Consider the following 20035-nt stretch of genomic DNA (forward strand, 5'->3'; position numbering starts at 1 on the left):
ACAAGAACATCTGCATCATTAGCTGTTGTACGATAAACAGGTCTAAGATGATTGAATGACCAGGTATTAAAGGTCTAGATATTTTAATGTCATCACCTGCTATCAGAAATCCTACTTATCCTACAAGGTTGTGGTATTTGTATTTTGTTAATCCCCATATTTGGGGGTGCTTCCTCCAGTTCCTCTGATATTTAGGCAAGTGCCCATGTTTTTGATGGGGAAATCAAGAATTGTGGGTTAGAGAATAATAATGTTCAAAGTCAATGCTCATCCAGCCTGGCTTTGTGCTGTACAACTGATCTTAATACCCTGTATATCCACACAGCCTAGACTGTGCATGTCACTAAAATGTCAGAACAGCAGGTCACTCTGCTTTGTTTCATTCAGCCACTCAGGAGCAGAAATTGATGCTGATGTATGAACAGCTCAGAGTAAAGTTATTTAACTACTTAGTGAATAAGTTCATTAAAGATCATCTTTAGCATACTTGAAAAACACAGATGTAGATTTTTTTTTCCCCTGTACCATGCAGATAAAGGTAGATATTAACCTAACAATTTTATCAGGCAGAGAACAATAATCAGAGGAATATCTCCTTGCCTGTACAGCTTGTTCATATCACTTCAGTATCTAGTCAGTGTTGACAATGCACCTCTTTAGCTTTTTTTTTTAATCTTTTATATCATTTTCTTTATTACATATTCAAATACTAGTCATTACTACTTTTTCATGCAGAAAACATACGGGAGTTTTTCCATTGTAAATTGCAGCTCAGCACACACAGCAAAGGCAGCATTAGCTGACATCTTGTCCACTGAATTGTCAGTCAGCTCTCAGTGACTATATTATAGGCCCTTTGCCTAATCTAAGCAAAAATGTTTGGCATCTCCGAGTTAACATGCAAATGCCTAGTAAGATCACTCCATAGAAAGCCAGATGTCTGTCCTTCAGACTAAAGAAAAAAATCACCTTTCTTCAGCTGTGGAGAGGATTTATTTTGGCTAGAAAAAGCTGAACTAGGAGCTAAATTTTTCACTCTTTTCTCTTCATAAACATAAACCTCCACTTAGACTGATATAAAGACTAAGAGTAATCTTACTAAAAACCGATCCCTTTACAATCACTCTCGAAAATTGATACTACTTAACCCTTGTTTTATTCTTAAAGTGTTTGCAAATGGCTTTTTATTGGGTTTAAGATGTATTTAAATGCTACACACTTAAATACAACTTTTGCAAAAGTTGTCTGACACCATTGCTATATAAAGAAAAAAGAAAACACAAAAATAAGGTTATCTAATATCACTGATACATTATTGTAAGAAGGCTTTTGAGCATACAAATATGCAATTAATTGAGGAATGAATTAGCAATTCTGCAGTGCTTTTCCACTTGATCTGTTCTCACCTTCTGTGTAAGGCTTCTTCAGGTAAGGGCTCTTCAAAGTCACACCATACGACATTCTTCTAAACTGGAAAAAAAAAAAAGAATCAAAAATGTCCTTTGAAAATCCTTTCTTCTATTTGGTCCACTTTCTAAGATGCTCTTTTAGCTTCACAGGATTTGAAATTCTTTCAAAAAATTTCAGATGTTCTCAGAACTCCTTCCACCAGAACAGAGCTCAGCAGCAGGTTCAGGAGCTCAGCATTCTGAGACCACTCCATAAAGCTGGTGGCTTAATAAACGGACAACAGACTGGTATCCATCCCAGACTAAGTAATTCAAATATATTGCTCTCCTGTCCAAATTTCATCAACATATCTGTCCCGATCATCTTATCTCACCCTCTTCTTTTCCTTTATTTCTTCCAAACACACTGAAGAAAAGAGGCCATCGTAAAATACCACAAAATCTTTAACACATCTCTGCTTCTGCAACATGAAGATATTATCTTGACTTCAACATCCTGTTGAAGAAGTCGGCAAAGACCTGCCTTGACAGTGCTGGTACGTAATATGATGTTGCCTTAAGAAAGGACAGTGGCCACTTACAAATCCTGGCAAAAATAAACTAAATCTAGTTTTAGAGACAAGATTTGTGTCCTAAATCTGCAGCAAAATTACCTTTGGAAATATATGTACTACAATTTTGTAAAAGTCAAGCATCTGATTAATAATAGGTAGGACTAATACCTCTCAACTCAGGACTACACCTTTTGATTCTAGAAACTAGAACTTTAATTACTTTTTCATTAAGAACTGAACTAGAACAAAATTGATGCATATGAAACACCTGAGCAGCTGACACCTCCACCTGTAGAGGAGAGATTAGCCCTCCCACATCCACAAAATTCTGAAATACAGATGAGATTCCTAAACACTTACTTTAATAAATAATAGGGTTGTATCTATAAACACAGTCATGCTCTTCCTTTGATGTTTACAGAATATTTAATGAAATTCCTCAAAACTGAGTGACAAAAATATTACAAAACTGAACTTCAAAGACAGTCCTTTCCTCCAACTGTCAAAAACACTAACTTAGCTTTCCCTTTGAGATAAATTTTGCTACTTTTTTGCAGGAAGAGTAACTTTACTATGTGTTCCCAGTCCCGTTACCCTGTCACTTTAATTGCTGAGCTAAACTCACATTTATCAAATCTCACACTTTCTTGGAAAAGAGAGGAAGAAAAGGTAGGTACTTAGCAGCAGACAAGCAGGATATTATAAAACCTACACTGTATTTGCAGCTTGCTGCCCCTCAACTAAAGTCAACGATGAATATTTCAAAGATTTTCTTCAGATATCTGCATTTAAAAATTTTCAAAATTATCACCACCCTAATAGTATATTGCATTCCGCTGTACAGACCATAGAAATGTCTAAAGAGATCTGTCTTGATTTTTAACATTTATTAACTTAACAACTAACATCCATTATTCATATTCATAGGCAAATACATGTGATTTTAGTCCAACATGCAGATGACCAACAGGCAGCTGTTTAGAAAGATTCACTTGTGCATTAAGCCATTTTGACCCGCTAGTGTTAAAAAGTTATGTTGCTCCAGTGCATTTTTCTTGAGGAGAAGAGGCAGGAACATTTAAATGGTTCGTTCTGCTGCATGTTAAACTTTCAGATTTGTCACGTATGAGAAAAGCCTTCTATGCAGTCTGCCGCTTTTGACACATGTAAATGTGAACACATTTGTTTGGTACTTCAGGGACTCTTCTTCTTGCTTTTCTGTTCTGCTTTAAGCTCTTTCGTATTACATCTGGAGCTCAATGCCGTTAACATTTCTACTGTTGTCAGGTTGGCTCCTTTCATTATCAGTCGCTCTCCATCAGCTGTAAAGGGAACAAGTTTTAAGAACTCACAAAGTCTAAGTCACAATTGCTTTAGTGTGCAGTTCTGTCTCGTATATATAAATCCAAAAACCCTGTTCATATTGTCTGATTAAAAAGTATTCCATTTACCAAGGAATCTGTTTATACAACAACACTGTAAGAACAAACAACATATTAAATTGCAAACAATACATACAAAATTTTTATTTCTGTATTGTACCATCCAAAAATCAGAAATGTTTCTCTAGATATACCGACAGGGGAAACATATTTGATCAGAATGGCTCACCCTATGCTCTCAAAGTCATCTAACAGAAGGCATAGAAGAGACTAGAAGGCATAATTTCCACACATGGCTCAGCATTTTAGCAGCACATTGTATACGGTCTGTTTAACTTATTTCTTTAGCCAAAACAATGAATTGGTCGATGCAATCCAGCAGTTGTAATGTTTAAAGTAGAGAGCAAAAGGATTTTTAAAATTCTGAAAAAACTACCTGAAAACGGAAGGCGCATTACAAGTTAAGTATAGTGCCCAAATATTTTATTTTTGAAACATTTACAAATATAAAAGTCATATATTCAAACCCATATAATGCAATACCACGCGCAGCATCCAAGTTCCAGACCCATGTCTGCCAACTAGAAGGGCTGTAAACTCTTCACTTGGAAAATAATCAGCTCTTAGAAAGTGAAGAGTTCAGAGCTGTAGCTCTTGGTGTCAGAGAAATAAATTGTTTTGGTTTTACACTGTGAAAAGCATTAAGCTTTACGGCTTAGGTCTTAATACATCACAGTTAGAGACAAGGATGGGAAATGCAGAGGCATGGGAAAGGGAGAAGGAAGCATAGTCAACACTGTAATGACAAAGCCAAGTACATTCCACACTCTTGACATTCCCACTGATTCACTAAATATATGAAAGTTCAAGAAAAGGATCAATAATAATAAAAACTTTAACGGGCTACATGCCATATTGGGCCATTAAGGCACAGCAGGAAAGAAGATGCAGCCAGGGAAGAGGACAAAAGCAGATTAGAGCCATCTGTTCACAGCCTAGACTCTGGGCTGCTTCCAGAACTGACAAAATTTTCACCATCAGTTCCCTCCCTATTCACAGAATCACAAAATGGTGAGGTTGGAAGGGACCTTTAAAGATCATACGGTCCAAAATACATCATTTGTCACAGATCAGTTGACCTCATTTTGTAAGTCCTTCTGCACATGAAAAGTCTTATCCTTGTGAGCTGTTCCTTCACACTCAGTAAATACATAGCAAGTTACTCAGAGGCATAAGCATCTAAAGCAATCAGCTTTCTAGTCTCAAGATTAAGATGCCTCTGCCAGAGATAATAAGATGGACAGAATGTGAACATATTTTTACATTCAAACAGAGCTACATTCACTGGAATTCCACCTGAGCTGCAAGGGCACACAAGTATGTCGCTTCAAATGTGGACTCTAGCCTAAAATTAAGTCAGCTTTTTGATCTAAGATCCAGCAGTTCTAACTGTAGTATGAAGATATATATACACATTTCTCTATACATTAGTCTGTTAATAATTCCCTCTTCCTTTTTTCTTCTTAACTGTACAACATGTAGCTGTGGACCAGAACCAAAACAAAGCAGTCACAATAAAAAAAACAGAGAAGATAATACTACCATAACAACCCAAATCTGGAAGGACTTTCTGTAAAGATTAAAAATAAACTCCTTACCAAACATAACATCTACAAGTGGTTCAGACCCATCATGTCTTACATCAGCAGTCACTTCACAGTTCCTGTTGGTGTCATAGATTTTTTTATGGTATATTCGTTGAAGAAATATTCTGAAAATACATTTGAAAATGTATTAAGTATATTACAGATATTTCTATAATTAATTTTAATAGCTTGACGTTGCTAGCTGATGAAAGTATAAATAAAATAGGATTTTCATTTAATAATTTCAGACATGTACTTCTTACGAGAGAATCACTCTCAAAAATTCAAATGGAGGTGTTATGTGCTATTATGTAAAAAGCATACTAAAGAATTTTTCAAAAATTCAGTGTATGCACTTTCTGCATTTCTCTCAGCTTGGTTACTAATATAAAAAATGCAGAATCAGCAAAGCCATTCTCATTTTTCCTTATACAACATTTACTTACCACTGTTTTATTGTTTGGGTTCAGACCGCATTTAGTTATTTAACAATATCTGTTTCCAGTAGGTTTCTCATATGTATGAAATCTACTTGACATTCAGTTGACTTAAAAACATTCTAGATTAGGTTGTGTTAACAAGACCATTTTAATAGTAGATGTGTGTGTAAATGGAAAATGCCATTTTATATTCCTTCCATGCAGAACTGGCAGAGGTTGCATCACTCCAGAAGCATAATTTCTTAGATCTCTCGAGCAGCCAATTACCAAGACACAGCAGCAGGTGTTTCCTCCTTTCTCTCCCATTACAAGCATTTGGACCAGTAACTTTAGTCCCACACCTACATCCTCAGCAACTGAGAGAGCAGCATCTCTATGAGTAGACTGGAAAAGTTAAACACATACATTGATATGCAAGAGTCTATACTCAGACATGGAGATCCTCTACAAATCTGCTTAAAATTAATGCTGTGCACATTCTGACAATACTTAGCATAAACATAGCCTTTAAGACAAATACAGTGTCTTCTCAACCATTATAAAACGTTAAGGTTCTGTCTTGACTAAACTAAACTATGAAGCCATGCTAAATGCAGGCCCTCAAAGACCAAGATTGTGAAAGTTATATAAAGCATATAGTGAACGTAAAAGCTGGTGAAAGGGAAGTTCTTCTTCAAAGAATGAACAAAAAAACGCCCTTTTCTTACAGATTCACTCCCGCTATGTGTTCTTTCTTACACTTGCTATAGCACCAGCAAACTGTATGGTTTTGCAGTGGCAGTAATTTTAGCTGCTGCCTTTTACTTCTACTACCAATGTAGTCAGGGCAACAGTTGGAGTGGCTCTGGCCTCTACTCCGTCCTTTTTATTTAGGGAATTACTTTTTGTGTTCCTAAGCGCAACTACGAGAAAACCCAGCAAACATCGTTGTGGAGGAGTCACCAAGACAGGGCTCTGTGGAGGGGCCTAGGGCACAGGCCGCACTGGGGTCACTTTAGGTTTTAATTTACAGCATAACTATTAAAAAGTGCTAGTTAGGATAACCCCAGCCCCCAAAATAAATAAATAAAATTATAAAACCAAAAAGGGAAAAGCATAAAACCAAAAGCCCACGAGGATTGGGCGTACGAGGGGCGCTCTTTAAACTGAAGCTGCGGAGGGAGCCCCGAGGCCCGGGGGAAGATGGCGGCGCCCACCGGCCGCCTCCCTCCGCAGCGAGGCCCGAGGCACCGCGGCCCCACAACCGGGACGGCGAGAGGCGCCGCGGGGCCGGGCCGGGCCGGGCGGGCGGCAGCAGACTCTCACCTTGTGCTCTCCACGTTGGGCTCGAACGGGCAGAAGCGGACCAAGATACTCTTCACGGGCCGAAGTGCCACCCGGATCTTGGACGCCATGTTCCCTCCGCCTCCCCTACTACAACTCCCAGCAGCCCCCTCGCTGCAGCAGGAGGGAAAAGGCGCCGGCGCGTCCTCGGCCCCCACGGGGCTTCTGGGAAATGTAGTGCGGGGAGCGCGCCCCTCCGGCCGCCATGTCCACCCCTTCCCTCAGGGGACGGGCAGGCTCCCAGTGCCCGCTGCGCTGCGGGACTGGCTTTCGCCTGAAGCAAAGCGGCCTGATGGGGAAAAGACCCTCGTTGTGGGGCCGGCGGAGTGTGTGTACTCCTCTGTGCGCTACATGCTAAGGGGTGGGCTTGGGGGAAGCGTTTCCCCTCGGGGTGGACCTTGGGAGAGTGGAAAGCTGTGGTGATCCCTCACCTAGAAGAAAGCTCATTTGCAGTCAACGGAGAGAGCGAGACCAACAGACCAACCTGTCCCGACTCCACTTTTCACTGCATAGCCCTCAAAATGCCAAATTTAGGCATGACTTTACATACCCAAATATAAGCGGTGCAAATACCTGCTGTGGGTATGTGAGGATTCGCTCAAGCAGAATCCATTGCAGTTGTTATTATCATAATGATTTTACGTTTACCTCTTCCAAACCAGTGCATGATTGTGGATGTGCGAAGCAACAGCTTTCTGCCCCATGTCTTTGGAATTACGACTTGATTAGCATTTATGTTTCTTCTGATAACATTCATTTTTTGTGCAATGTACTAAATGAAGTATAACTGGAACAATTACCGTAATGTATTCCTGTCATTGCAGCTGCGATGTTCTAAGGATATGAAAAAAGATGAGGTGCATAGGTAGAGGTAATACTTTTTATTAGACTAGTAGGTACACTTAAGAAAAAATTGTGTTTTTTTTTTTAAGAAGAGGTGAGGTTGCTGAGGAAGTCTGGCTTTTGTTTGCTTCATGCTGATTCTGCTCCGTATTGGGTGACAGCTTCTGATATCTTCCAGAAGTAGTGTAATAGCCAATATGCTTGGATAAACAAGGGTATGAATGAGGATAAATGAGGAGTAGCCAATATGACTAAAGATAAGTTAGAGGCAATATTTTGCAATATATCAAGAAGTAGAGTTTTTTTATTAAAAAATACTATGGAAGTAAATACATTTTTCTAATGGTTTAGATAGAGCAGTTACATACTTCGTCTTGAAACAAAGGTTTTTAGATATTCAGGTATGTATTCATGTCATTCATATATTTTCCACTAGGTGGCGGAAATCTCCTTGATAAATTGTTAAACGGTCTCACTACTTTGTTCTGCTGAGTACTGAGATCTTGTTAAGGATTAGGTATAGGGTGGAATAAACCCAGTAGTAATGGTATTTAAACACGTTGTGAATTGCTGTGGAACGTTCAATACAAACCTATGTTTCCAATCTACAGGAAATACATAAAATATCTAGCATCCTTTGTAAAGCATAACCTATTTATATTTATTGGAAGTTCTTTTTTTAAATCACATAATCTTTGAGAAAACTTATCCTTTTCATTGAGATTTAGCCAATATAAATGAAGTAGCAAAAATAAATTCAGAGGAATCAATACAGTTTTAATGTTTTTATTCTTACTCGTATGTGTCATAGTCTTTGCACAATGGGAAAAAATACATTTCTGTGAGATATCTTTTGAAAGAAATCCCCTCTTTAACCAACAATGGCTGATTTATTTTTAATTTTGCCTGAGTAAGATATGAAGGTTCAGATCCAGAACAAGATAAACAGAATGTTTTATATTTTAGAAGGTAAACTTGTAGCTTACAAAATTTCAACATAAATTTCTTAATTGTAACATGAAGATATTTATTCATTCTATTTAAAATCTGTAGCAAAATTTCCGCCAGCTTTTATGGAGCATTACAGGGATAACAGCAACAAAGGAATGAGGAAGTAAGAATGATCACTGATTGTCCTACGGGCTCCCTTCCTCACACTAGTGGTACTGTGGCACTTACTGGCTCCAAAATAAGTGTGGCAAAAATATTTTTATATTTTCGCCTATTGTGTTTTGATAGTAGTTTCATGTAGAATGTGCTTAGCTTATTTAGCACAATTCAATGAAAAGAAAATTTTGTCTTCTCATTTCCACACTCAGATCAGTTAACTTTTTAACATTTATTGTCAGCAATAGAAGTTGCATCTTTCCTCTTAAGCCATCTTTTTGGAAGAACTGAAAACCATCTGTGCTCTTGCAAAAAAAATTTTTTTTTTTTTTTGAAATCTGAAAGATTTGTAATAACATGAAAGAATATCTATTTGGTAACTGAAAAACTCTATATTCTTTTCCTCCCTTGATAGGATAGAATATAACTGAAATGAAACCAAGGGAGCTGATGACTATGAGTATGAATATCCTGAACTTGGATCCTCACCATACTTGAGGACAACCAAGTTTTTTTTCTACATTCACACTAAATGCAGAAAGTATAGTTTGTGATAATGATCATTCTAGTAAAACAGTGCTAACTTTTGCAGTAAGTAAATGAGATAGATAGCCATCAAAGTGACACATATTTAAAAAAACAGTTCCTTCACCTGCCTTTCAACCCAGGTTAACTGCAGTCTGTTGGACTACCCTGGTTTTAAACCAGAGTAACCAATTGACCTCTGAAGAACAATTTTAATTGCCATTTCAGGATATCTCATAACAACTCATCTGTGAAAGACCTTGAATCAGTCCCTCCAACTCTAGCAAGTAATTTGGGAATTCTGAAACATCTGCATTTGAGACTGTTCTCCAGGGACGTCCCTTGGAAGCTGAATGATTCATGATTCTTCTACCTAGTGATAACCACACACATTCCTAAAGTATAATAACATGAACAGATATAAATGTTATAATATCATAATAAAAATAATTTTAACATTCCTTTCACCAGGCTGATCTTTTTTTTATAAATATTTTCTCATCCCAAGTCTACAGACTCACGTCATTAGTTTCACTGCAGTCTAGTCACAACCCCATAGGTGATTTGTATCTAAGCATCACACATAGCAAGCAAAAAAATGCAGCAATTTTTTTACACTCTCATTAGGAAGACAGGCAGAAAAAGATTATAATTTTAGTTATAGTCAGTGAATTTTCCTCTTTTCTCATTGCTTCTCCCAGTTCTCTTAGATCCAGGGAGGATTCTTTTTCCCTTTTCTTTCTTTATCACTTTCATTTTCTGTAATGTTTTCTGACTACATAAAGGCCCATATTTCAGAGCTCTTGGAATCCAATTTCTCCATAGTTTGGGCATGTCTGGTTTTAGCATCTTGACTCTGTTTTTTGATTGCTCTTCAATTAATTTCTTCCCTTAAAATCTTGTGGTCTTTCAGATTTTTTTCCAGAACATTTCATGGCAGAGAGCTCTGGATGCTTCATTCCAGGTATGGTATTATACCTCCATGCATTTATTTGGTTCATTATCTCCTCTTGTCCTCAGCTGATTTCTTCCTTTGCATTTTTATTCTTTTTTCATGATTCTTTCTCTGAATCCTGTCACAAATGTCTGTAGGCCCAGGATTTAGCAATCAGAATTTCATGTCCACACATCTAGTTATAACACCATGTAATGCTGCCTTCAGGGTATTAGCCCCTGCTAAGGAGAGGTGAGCCAAAATAAATCCAGCGGCCTGCCTGTTTTGCACTGAGGTGATGCTTCCAGACAGACAGCCAGGAGAGGGTCTTTGAAAAAGACAGTGTGCTGGGCTTGACAGTAAAAAAGAGTCCTTTCTGGAAGCAGAAAAACCATCTGACAAGTCCAATATCAGGAGGCAAATCTTCATAAGAGCTATGGACAAAGAGGGTCAAGATCACAAAGGACTTGTAGGAAGTCATTATAAAATACTAGTGCCACACTTGCGGAAACGTCGGGATGATTTCCTTGCTATACCTGGAGGAGCATTGCTTGTTGTAACTGAGTCATAAAAACAGAAACCAGTCTGTGTTTTCTGTCTTGTTTTGTTTCTTCCTTTGAACTGAGTATTCTTACACCATATGTCAGTTACTGCATTTTAAAAATATATCCTCAAAGAAAAGAGCCTGGGAAGATCCTTTTTCCTCTGGAAACTAAAGAAGTTAAATATAGCTTTAAACCAATAGTAATACTAATTTTGTGTATCATTTATAAATCTACTAATAATTTTATGCTGTTAATATGGTTTTCAGAAATAAAATTAAACTCAACCAGCAAAAGTACCACTTAAAACAAGTTTGTTTTATAACTCATTCTGAAATAATAACTCTGCATATCAGTGAAGAAAAGCTTTTATGAGAGTGAAAAAACAGATTCCCTAGCTGCTCTTTACTCCTCTGCAAACAGATATTTCTATTGCTTGAGGTTAACAGTTGCTAGCAGAAATGTTTGCTAAAGTAATATGCAGTATTTAACTGGCAAAGAACATATTGTGCCAGTTCCTGACTTTTATAACTTAATTTCTTGATGATAATACTGGATGATGATACTGGAGTTTTTCAAGCTACATCTTCGTATGAGAAAGAACATAAGCTTTACTTCCTCTGTTTTTCTTCTCTGTCTAATAAATACCACATTGAATACATGCAGCTATCATTTGGATGTTTTCATGTTGATTTAAAATATGCAGTTGCTTCCAGCAAAGAAAGTTCATTATCATAACAGAATAAGGCACAAAGATGAGCTTAAATGAATGGCAAATACCTAAGGTTAGCACCTGAGTCCTTGAGGTCTGAAATCTATGTTTGAAACTCCAGGTAGGTTAAATGTGTATATTTTGACCTTAGAGGTGTCTGCAAACAGTGACCCAAAGGTACACTCCCATTTGACAGACCTAACTTTGATAGAACTGTTACTGTAATTTAAGAGGAACAGATTTCCAGAAGTGCCCTAACTGCAGAGCGTAGAGAAAGCAGTTGTATTGGAATTTGATCTGTATTTTCAAAGACTTTCTGAAGGTGTATCTGTGCTTAACTTATGTGGATAACTTATTACAAATTTTGAGGAGCTCAGCAGCCTATTGACATTTGTATCTCTCTGTTGAGGGCATACTTCGGTGTTGTGAATATTGTAAGCAAAGCAGTTTGTTTTCACTGTCTTTTGCTATGAATAACCGTGTCTGTAGATTGATGTCTTCAGTTATTAGTATTGTCAGCAAACTATAATAATAAAGCTCAACTGAACATGGTGGCCAGCCAAAATAGCCTCTCCATGCACTCAATTCTTTCCATGGCAAGAATCTTCACCTGATGTTCTACAACCTTATTTAGGCACCAGTTTTTACTTACATTTTTGTAACCTCCAGAGAGGTATCTAGACATTATATACACATAAGGCATAGGTTACAGTATAAAATACTGTACTGTACAGTATGAAATACTGTAATACAGATAAAAGTAGAAATGTAAAGTGCCTGGTTAGCAAACATAAAGGAGCTAGATATCAAAATTAGCAATTTTTATTTAACCGTTTTCTGTAACTAATTCTGTTTCATTTTATCTATTTATAAGAAATAGGTGTCTTCTCAAGTGAGTCATTCAAAAGTATTATTTCCAGTTATCTGACTGAAAGAGCATTTGTCTTTAAATTTGAAAACATATCAGCATTAGTGACATGCTACTAAATTTAATTTTATTGTAATCCCAATGCAAAGATAGTTTGCATTATTAGGAGGACATGGTAAAAGTATTCTGATTGTAAATCTAAATATGCCAATTCCCTGAACCATCATCCTTCACATGAAGCTCATTTATGTTTGCAGTTTTATGCCCAGTTATGAATGTAAACATAAAAAAAAGAGAAAATCCACCCCCAGCCCCCTCAAGAACCCAGCAACTTGACCATGAATTTGTTGGTCTGATGTTATTTTAGAATAAATGTCTTGGTTTTAGAATAAAAGATTTTTAGTTAAAAACCTGCATAACACAGGAAGAGTACGAATCAGTTGGTTTCACTCAAGCGTTTCAGATGTAATGCAGTCAATGATATGCACAGACTTACTGCAGCAATTGGCAGAATAAAGATCTGAGCCATTTTGAAGTATTTGTCAGGTATCTCCTTATGTGATTATAATAATAGTGTAATAATTACGTTATTCTGTACTAATTGAAGTAAGCATGTCAGAAGATAGAAGAGACCAAATAAGATAATACAGGAGTTGTTATACATGAAGAAACTACGTTATATAAACAATAGACAGCAGATGACAATTTAGATAGGTATTCCCAGGGAAATTATGCGACACAGATGAAATTAGGAATATAAATAGCAAAACTAGTGAATTTTATTTAACTACATATTGCCAGCAATACAGATATGATGCAAATATCATGCTTTAAAGCAGTGATTTTCAACTTGTGACCTGTAAACCCTTAGTGGTCTGCAGACCATTTGTAATGGGTTCATGAAGGGTTACTTTAAAAAGAAAGTTACTGGTGATTGTCCAGTCAGTATCAAGGAGTTCCCATCTCCACTTGAAAACTGTGGGGATCCACAGATCAAAAAAGATGAATCACCACTGCGTAACTGGTCACTGTTGAGCTGAGAAGATGAGGTAGCAGAGGGTTGGTTACTAGGCTAGTTCTAAATAGTTTTTCAGATTAGGATTAACTTTTTTAAAAAAATAACTTAACTGCTTAAAAATACCAAAGATTCTTCTCTGTGTCACTTGAAACAGAAGAAATCCCTCTAGTTTTGTCTCAGTCTTGAATTACTAACAGCTCATTCATGTTTCATTCTTCATTAGCTAAGTTAAACATCTCAGAGCCCTTAGACTAACCAAGTCAGTTCTTACCTCTATTCACTTTCTTGTGTGAAGTATTTATCTGTTGAACAGAGAGAAAGTATGAGTCAGAGATTTCAAACACTTCAGTTTTGTTCATATATTGGTTTTGGTCTCATATTGAAATGTACATAGAGAAATTACTTGATCAAATTTCACTTAAGTCAGCACCATAAAAGGTCACACAGAAGGCAATTAGTTCAGAGAATTAAGAATCCTCTAACACCTCAGTTAACTGCCAGATTTTATCCCAGTCCATTTCCCTCTCTAGTTTTGACTGATAAAAATTAACCAGTTGAGTCAACACTATAAAACTAGAACTATTTGCAGTACATTTATTTTTATGCTATTTGCCTATTTTTGAAAGAATTATCAATGTATAAAGATAAAAGATTAAGAATTATAATGATCATCCATTTTCCAAAGATTATTTCTAGCAGTAGACAAATTCATCTTGGCTTATCAGAGCTTCACTGAGAACAGTAGTGACAATCAAACATTTGTGACCATGTATTAGCATATTAAAATAGTTCTACAGAGATTCAAGCAAGTATTCAAGCAATAACCACTTCAAAATGAAGGCAGATTTGGCAGCTTTTACAAGTCATCTTCCCACGTGAAGAGAAACTGTGGATTTAGCCACACTTAGTCAATCTACATCAGGCCTGCAATGAGGGATACATTCATTTGCTGTCTACTGTAGCTCCCCCCAGCAATTCCATATCACAAAAGAGACAATAAAACAATGTTTTCCTGAGAGGCTCAACCAGGTATACTAACAATGTGAGGTTTTGGGGGCACAAGCTGTCCTTTTATATGTTTACAAAATCCCTTATACAGTGGCAGTTTGGTTTATTGGCAATTATAACAATGTCTGATCAGTCATAGCCCGCTCTCATGCTACAAGCACAAATGCGTTTTTCTGTGCAAATGCTCTGTTGTCCAAACTGAGAAGCATGGTGCTCTTAACCTTGATTGTACACAAAGGAATACACCATTTAAGAAAGGCTGCAGAGCACAATGAAAAGGAAGCTGTCTGTGGTTTTTTTATGGCAGCAGACAGCTCCTGTTGAACAGTTGTGATGACCCAATGGTCTCTGCCACCTTGTCCTACACCGTCTTCAATCACTGACAGCCCTGCTCCACCCTTGGTGCACCATATAATTGTCTGTAATCAAGCAGAGATAATCAGCTCGGAGGAAGAGATTTCTCTTTCTTCTTCCCCATTTCTTTTCCCAGTCTTATGCAAATATACATAGTCTATTTCCATTATTGATTTGAGCTATTTAGTAGTGCCATATTTATTTTTTAAATCCTCCATGCTTGTCACAGTCTTAAAAAGTTCCTTCTGCCTCCCCCTCTCCTGGGGCTCTCAGGACATAGTCAATACCTATAAACTCTAAAGATGTGACAGGAAGTTTCATCTCATTGAAGTGTTTCACTAGTGGAGATTTCTTTATTCCCTCCTGTGATTTGTGTTCACAATTTCTGATCTTTAATATCGTTGTTGTCTCACTAATACATCATGTGCCCTGGGGAGTGTAATCAAGTGTGTCATGAGTCAGCATAGATGCTAGGAGGTTTTTGCTTCGTATTATACACCTTCCTTACCCATTCTCACCTTGTTTATAGATTACTGCAATAGCTGAATGAATGAAATCTTTCTTCTAGATCAGGTTCTCGGGGAATTCCTTATGTTGCTTTCAGATATTGCTTCTCTACTATATTTTTCTCACCTTTCTTATGCCAACAATGTCATTTTTTCCTCTGTAATGGTACAATTCCTTGGTAAAGACCAACTTTCTTTAGGAATACCATAGCTGTCAGTTTTTTCCACTGCTCTTTATCATACCTGTAGTTTTGTCAGGTCTAGATTTCTCAAACTGGGTTGTGAGTCATCCTCTTTCTCCCTCTTAGAGCACCACCAAGAGGCTTAAAGGAGGTCACAGGATAGGAGCTGCTACCCAGCTTCCTAACTCGACAACACTTCAAAGAGTCCGCATACTTCAGAGTGTCAAGGGGTAGGTTTCTCAGCACGTACATGAGCATGAGATGATAGCAGGGCATCTCATTGCTTCTTTGCAACCCAGCAAAGCTGGCTTCAGCAGTCTCTGCTGGATCTCCTGCTGCTAGATATTCATACTAATCAGTCAGGCCCATGTTAGCACAGCCTCACTGTGCTCATGAATGCAGCCCCAGCATAGCAAATCGCACTTGAGCTGCTCAAGAGCTGTATGTGACCAAAAGCCCCCAAACTGCTACCCACAATGTAATAGCAACCAGCAGTTATCATTCTCTCTGTCTAAAAAAATTAGTGTGCTGCCTTGTTATCCTGGAAATGTGCGGAGGGCAAGTCCAAGGAGGGGAACTTTACACTGAAAGGAGTTTCACAAAGCTTGAGGGGTCCAAAAAGAGGCTGTACTTAAAGCTTGAGAAACACTGATTTAAGCCATTGTCCAGATTTACTCTCTGTGTTGCCTAAATTTTACAAAGAGAAATGCTTGAACGGGATCCTGATCCCCAGCAGAAACTTGCTGAAGCCACCAACAATTTTACTGAAACTGCTAATTTTTGAGTGCTGCTGCACACTCTTGCGGGCCTTTAAATGGCACTATCAACAAGTGATTTAAAAATATGCATAATTGGTTTCACATTACCTGAGAATGATTAAATTCTAAGAGCAAAAATCAGAAGACTATAAGAAGAGAAGTGCCATGGAAATGATAATGTTTTATATATTTATGCAACCTTTTCATTACAAAAAGTTGTAAAAAGTGAAGCAGTTGTGGCCTGCCTTCATATATGCACTTTTCTGTAGTGTTCATACGGCACAAGAATATGCATGAAAATATAAAAAAAGAAGAAATAGAAAAGTGATACCAATCCCTTTGATCACATTAAAGAGATTTCTCTGCCTTTTTCAAGCAATGAATTGCTTGAAACCTTATCTGAAAAGGCTGATGCTTATTTTGCCTTCACACAGGGTAAGTATTCCTGAGAAATATCAAATTCAGTGAAGTGAAAAAGACATTTTATTACAGGTGACATTCAGTAAGAGGTGTCTTAGTTAAATACGTACGTTTAAAAAGCTTTAAGTATTGTATCAATTACAGTCTCAGAATGAAGAAATAAGCTACTTGAAAACTTCTGATTAAGGTAAAGGGTAATACTGGCACAGAAAAGAGAAACAAGAAATAAACTGCCAACTTGACTATTGAGTTGTGACGAACATAAATCTAGAAACTACTGAAGTCAGGTAACCAGTAATGATAGAGTAGGAAAAACAACAACAACAAAAAAACCCTGAAATAATTAGCTAATATTATGTTATATTATTTTCAGCAGTCTGATTATTATTAAAAATAAGTAACCATAACACACTTAGAAGTGCATCAGGCTGGTGGTTCCTTGCAAATGCATTAGGTTGCCACGGGCACCTTCATCAGGTTTATGCAGAACGATTTGATGCTTTTCATTGCTAATATTTTATTGTGACAGAAATCCAGGCTTTTGCTGGTGTAAATTCATTGAATCCATAGTATCCCACAACAAAACAAGAGTCATGATGGAGTGACTATCTAGGTGAACCTCTTTGAGTCTCTGAGAGTTGATTTCATAGGGTCAGAGTTTTGTTCAGCAAGTGTGTTTGGGTACATTCATGTTGTCTTTCTGTCCTCTATGTGTGATTTTTCTGTGCAATCAAGGGAGGAAAAAATCATTCAAAACCTTACTTGTAGGTTAAATATATTTAGTCATACTAGTCTGTCTCTATGTGGTTGTTTCTGGCATAGCACTGTCCAAACAGAATACCTATTTTCATCTTAGAGGTGATGATTAGTTGACATTAAATTTATCCATGTGTCATTAGTTCAAGATTCTTGTTGAAATTTCTGAATACAACTAAATAAAATCTCTTTAATGTAAGGATAGCCTTGTAGCTAGTACTAATTAAGTAAAATATATGAATTTCTTAAAAAATGTTAAGTGCCAAAGAAATAATGACTGTTTCTAACTTTGTGAACATTAAGTGGAGCTCGCTTACATTTTGCAGCAAGACAAGTCATATCAGATTTTCTTTAATGGATTTTCCCAGAAAGCATTTCCTTAAACTGGTGTAGAGCTGAACAACTAGAGATTGTGTAAGTCTTTTCTTGGATGTTTCACAACGTCATTCTGCCCCCTAAATGTGAGATTCCAACTACAGTGGCAGAGCATGTAATGTTGGCAATAGAAGCAGGTAATGTGAAATTCATGCCTCACACCTGCTTTTCTATGCCACCTAAGCTGTGCCAAAATGCTACTGTCTTGTTGGAAGCTAAGCAAATATCAGATGTCTTTCACTTTACTGCCTTGTGTGCCACATGCCGCAATGTACTCCAAGTCTTACTTGCATTTTGAGTAAGAGAGAATCAGTCTATTGTGTTTTTTTATTGCAGTCATTTCTGTTGTAGGGATATTCCTTTCCTGGCACTTACAGATTGCCTAATTGGTCTTGTCCATCCAAGTGTCTCTGTCTTTTTCTACATTATTGTCTTCTTTTCGACCTGTTCTACCCTTATTTCTTTTCCTAGTCTCCTAAACATGTCCAATGAAGATAAGCCAATATAAGGTAAAAGACATACCCATTTTTTTCTGTGTTGTATCTCTTGCTTCTTCTACTGCATGCTGGCTTTTTTTGCTTTGAGGGAACATTGATCTCCAGAACACGGGAAAGTCTTCTATGACTTACAGGTATGGGAAACCAGTTAAAGCCAGTGCTATGTGTTTAAAGGATCCAAGACCTCCCTACTTTCTCCTAATCTCACTGTTCTTTATAGCCACAGATAACCTGGAAACATTCTTGGTTATATCACGGACTTCAGATTTCTTTGGTAGAAGAAAAAGAGTGATCACAGGAGAAAACTCTTGCTGGCCACAGTGACATCCCCCACTTGCCCTATGTTTTTAAGGAGAATTGCATCTCTCCTTCTACTGAATTCATGCAGAGATTCAAAAGGGTCCAAGAGAAAAAAAGAAGCTGTAGAGTGCTCCACTCCTGGACAGGATTCAGTTGCCTGTACATGGGTACTTACTATGATTTTTGACACCGTATGCATCCTGCCTGGCCTCCAGCTGCCTATCTAAAAGTGTGCAGATGTTCCCAAAAGTGCCGTGTGATATCTGCCAGCTGATGCAGGTGACATGAATACCAAAAGTACTTCTAAAGGATCCTTAGATTTCCCAAGAACTGCACTTACTTTTCTGGATTCTGTAAGAATGGCAATTTAATTCATTGGAAGTGAATAAACCTGGACCGATCTCATAGAAATTGCAGCTCTCTTCAGAGTTAGGTTTTCACAACATAACAATCTGGAATTAGCAAACCAAACAGAATTCAGTCTCATTCATATTCTATCTGCTGAGATCTACAAGAGAGGAAAGGAAAGAATCTAATTTTTGTGTATTTTTCCATCTTTGGGGCATGCAGTAGCTTCATGCATAGAGATCAGCATAGCCCATGATAAAAATAAAAGGGAAAATACTTACAGTAAGTTGTTATGTCAAGTCAGAAAAGAACTGATAGCTTGCTTCTGGAAAGTTCTCTCATATGTGAGAAGGAAAGGTTAGTGATAAATAATCTTGAGTGAAAATGCAGCTAGATTTGGAGGATTTTCTGGGAATATAATTTTATTCCCTCTGCCCCAACCCCTCAAGTAGAATGAAAGTAACAAGTGGCATCAGTCTGTGAGTTAGTTTTTAATAAATATAATTAATGAAGAGTCAGGCTAACTCTGTTGACTTCCTTCATCTTAACTTAGCTGCGAGATGAGGTCAGGATGGCTGAACATGATGTCACTGTGTAACTGAATGACTTACCTTTCCACATAGCTTGCCTGCCATGCCTTGCCAATCAGATAAATTATCAATTAGTTCCCTCTTGCCTGCTTCAGTAAATTTTATACAGCATTATGAGAAAGGAACACTGCCCAGCTCCTAAGCACAACCAGCAAGGACCCATCTTTAGGCTGGTTTTATTGTGCGAGCCCACATGGTTGACTAGTCCGGCCATTGCTACATACAGGCAACTCACCAAGGTGACAATTCTGTGCAGCACTGCAGCACAGAGGGGTTCACCCTCAAGAGATTAACAGCTCTTAGCCAACAGTGCTCCTAAGTGTTCTCCAGTGAAAGCAAAGAACTCCTATTTAGAAAAAATTACTTGCCCAAAGATTTACTATAGTGTTGTACTGTACCAAGTACTGCTGAGTAAAAAAAAGTTATCAATATTTCAGTCACAAAAATTTTTGAGAGTTCAGACGGGAAATTCAGCTTCATGACATTTTGTTACTATGTGGCATCACATTAAAGTGAAACATAACTGGGAGATATGGAAAAGTAAGCTGGGTGTTAAGAAAGAAGAAACCACAGCATGGATTCCACATCTCCTTAGCAGGGACAATAATGGGAGTTAACTACACTGTCATAAAAACCAC

The 20035-nt window shown here is 37.5% G+C and overlaps 1 protein-coding gene and 1 long non-coding RNA gene across 2 annotated transcripts in view; both read right to left on the bottom strand.

Annotated features, from left to right (window-relative positions):
* Positions 1 to 2835: 2835 nt before the first annotated feature.
* On the bottom strand, positions 2836 to 6871 carry MRPL53 (mitochondrial ribosomal protein L53). The gene is made up of 3 exons (XM_026100688.2): positions 6737 to 6871; positions 5004 to 5116; positions 2836 to 3285 (listed from the first exon to the last, which is right to left on the bottom strand). Exons 1-3 carry the CDS (start codon positions 6823 to 6825, stop codon positions 3158 to 3160), a joined length of 330 nt encoding a protein of 109 aa, XP_025956473.1. The 5' UTR covers positions 6826 to 6871; the 3' UTR covers positions 2836 to 3157.
* Positions 6872 to 7889: 1018 nt separating this feature from the next.
* LOC112983525 (uncharacterized) overlaps positions 7890 to 20035 on the bottom strand; it is a 33069-nt gene continuing 20923 nt past the window's right edge. The window contains exons 3-4 of the long non-coding RNA XR_003259251.2: positions 13575 to 13605; positions 7890 to 10875 (exon numbers count right to left, since the gene is read on the bottom strand). This is a non-coding gene — a long non-coding RNA (uncharacterized LOC112983525). The remainder of the gene's footprint in view (positions 10876 to 13574; positions 13606 to 20035) is intronic.

Source organism: Dromaius novaehollandiae, chromosome 2 (genome assembly GCF_036370855.1).
Source record: "Dromaius novaehollandiae isolate bDroNov1 chromosome 2, bDroNov1.hap1, whole genome shotgun sequence".
Lineage (NCBI taxonomy): Eukaryota > Metazoa > Chordata > Aves > Casuariiformes > Dromaiidae > Dromaius > Dromaius novaehollandiae.

Bases quoted from the DNA above. Each gene is read 5' to 3' on its own strand.
- MRPL53 (XM_026100688.2), bottom strand. From the start codon at position 6,825: ATGGCGTCCAAGATCCGGGTGGCACTTCGGCCCGTGAAGAGTATCTTG. The intron at 5,117-6,736 runs GTGAGAGTCTGC...ATGTATTTTCAG, and splicing joins CCCAACGTGGAGAGCACAAG to AATATTTCTTCAACGAATAT. The intron at 3,286-5,003 runs GTAAGGAGTTTA...TTCCCTTTACAG, and splicing joins ACTTGTAGATGTTATGTTTG to CTGATGGAGAGCGACTGATA.